General features: G+C 41.8%; 1 protein-coding gene across 3 annotated transcripts in view; it reads right to left on the reverse strand.

The window, feature by feature from the left end:
- The window catches only part of stim1b (stromal interaction molecule 1b), a 29,867-nt gene that overhangs the window by 22,787 nt on the left and 4,580 nt on the right, over positions 1-2,500 (reverse strand). For all 3 annotated transcript variants that reach the window (XM_068731742.1, XM_068731743.1, XM_068731741.1), the window contains exons 3-4: positions 721-851; positions 525-639 (exon numbers count right to left, since the gene is read on the reverse strand). In XM_068731742.1, coding sequence (XP_068587843.1) covers positions 525-639; positions 721-851 — 246 coding nt within the window. The remainder of the gene's footprint in view (positions 1-524; positions 640-720; positions 852-2,500) is intronic.

Here is a 2,500-nt window from a genome sequence, read left to right on the forward strand (position 1 = left end):
TACCTGCTGTAACGTTAGCTGCTGTAACGTTTACCTGCTGTAACGTTAGCTGCTGTAATGTTTAGCTGCTGTAACGTTTACCTGCTATAACGTTAGCTGCTGTAACGTTAGCTGCTGTAATGTTTAGCTGCTGTAACGTTTACCTGCTGTAACGTTAGCTGCTGTAACGTTTAGCTGCTGTAACGTTTAGCTGCTTTAACGTTAGCTGTTGTAACGTTAGCGTCAGCTACACTTCTGGTTTCGTTAGCTCCAATAAAAGAAAGTAGGATTATGTATTTATAGCTCCTGTTTGCAGTGAACTCACGGATGAACGGACGACTCTCACTGGATCACTGTGAGACTGAAGACAACAAGAGTCTTCTCTGAGATATTTAAGAGCTTCATGGACGTTCAGAGATGGAGACGTCCTCTCACTGAATGCGTCTCATGTCTCTGTGTTCACATTTACAGAGATGTTTGACTCAAATTAATTCTAAACAGCTCAGTGAAGATGTTCACGTGTAATCAGAAGATGTTGTCTTCACCTCCGGAGCTCTTCCAGGCCGCCCACATGTCCTCCACGCTGATGTGCAGGTCGGCTCGGTGGAAGCTGCTGTGTTTGGCTTTGGAGTCGTGAGACTTCAGATCCTCCCTGAGAAACTGAGGGAGCGGTTGGACAAAGTTATTATTTATTTAAGTGTAAAAAAGCAGGACAATAAAGATCTTTAGTTTCTGTCTCGCCTCGTCCGTCTCCGTCGTGTCCACCGAGCCGTCGGCGTCGTCGTCCATCAGCTTGTGGATGCTGCAGATCGCCTCGAAACTCAGCAAAGAGTTCTCATCCTGACAGAGCTGCTGGTCTATCGCACACAGATCTGCAACACAGCAAATATCAGCAGAAAGATTGTTAATTATTATTACTTAATTATTACTATTTAATGCATCCAGAAACAGGGAAATGGTACGAAGCGTGCAACGGGACATTTTGAGGAAAGAAAAGTGAGATTATGAAGATAAACTACTATTGTTTTATCTTCATAAACGTAAAGAAATGAGTCACAATTATCATTGTGTGGATAATAGCAAACATGTCAATAAATTCATAGATCAAAGAACAGATTTTTGTTTGCACAAATTAAATTAATATTTGAGGGATAATAATTACGATAAAATATAAATTCTGTGCATGAAAAATCTTTTTCTGGACTCAAAATGTTCCGACTGCGTGCTAAGAATTTAAGATAATAACTCGGTCAAACAGAACAAACAGAAACAACGACCGGCAGGTTCAGAAGAGTCGGTTTCAGTTTGACAAACAACAGAATGAGAAACATCTTCTCTGTTCATGTGAGAAAACGGAGACGAATCACAGAGGACATCTGACACTAAACACTCCAGTTAAAGTCGCAGTAACGCACTATATACTGTAGATAATCGCTGGAGATGTTTTCTTCATTTTGCATGTACTTTGACCTTTAAGGGCCACCGTAGAATAAAAGCTCCTTTTCAATAGTGTTCTGTCTTTATATTCACACACAGGAAGAACTCCCGTTAGCCTCGGCTAGCAGCTAGCAGCTAGCAGTTAGCATCCTCGATCATCCATCACAACACTTAATCTTGCGCTGTCGTCATGACAACAGAGCCCACTTAAACAGACCAGAGTGAGAAGTTCATTCATGACTACATTTGGTCATTTCAGCCTGAAACATCTGAGAGTCTCTGCATGATCGCTCAGCTGAGAGAGAGGGTGGGTGTGTGTGTGTGTGTGTGTGTGTGGGTGTGTCTGTGTGTGTGTGTGTGTGTGTGTGTGTGTCTGTGGGTGTCTGTGTGTGTGTGGGTGTGTGTGTGTGTGTGTGTGTGTGTCTGTGGGTGTCTGTGTGTGTGTGTGTGTGTGTGTGTGTGTGTGTGTGTGTGTGTGTGTGTGTGAAGGTGAAGAGGGTTTTCGTTGTCCGACGTTAGTCTCGGGTTAATAAAGACTGTTGTGAGATAAACTTTACTGAGTTCTTCTTAATGTTGAGTTCAAATGTTTTACTTTCACATCTAGTGAAACACCAGCAGGCTGAGCGGAACAAAACACAGTAGAGTACAGTAAAGAAACACAGTAGAGTACAGTAAAGAAACACAGTAGAGTACAGTAAAGAAACCAGTAGAGTTCAGTAAAGAAACACAGTAAAGAAACACAGTAGAGTAGAGTACAGTAGAGTACAGTAAAGAAACACAGTAAAGAAACTCAGTAGAGTACAGTAGAGTACAGTAAAGAAACACAGTAGAGTTCAGTAAAGAAACACAGTAAAGAAACACAGTAGAGTACAGTAAAGAAACTCAGTACTCAGTAGAGTAGAGTACAGTAGAGTACAGTAAAGAAACACAGTAAAGAAACACAGTAGAGTAGAGTACAGTAGAGTACAGTAGAGTAGAGTAAAGGTTCACTGTGGAGTTTTAGATCCAAAATGGTTGCAGACAGCAGCTCGTTCTTGTTCGACGTTCATGAGCACACAACGTTCTCCACACAACGTTCTCCACA

The sequence above is a fragment of the Cebidichthys violaceus genome, unplaced genomic scaffold (genome assembly GCF_023349555.1).
Source record: "Cebidichthys violaceus isolate CVI_PGR_0920_01 unplaced genomic scaffold, fCebVio1.0.p SCAF_53, whole genome shotgun sequence".
Classification (NCBI taxonomy): Eukaryota; Metazoa; Chordata; class Actinopteri; order Perciformes; family Stichaeidae; genus Cebidichthys; species Cebidichthys violaceus.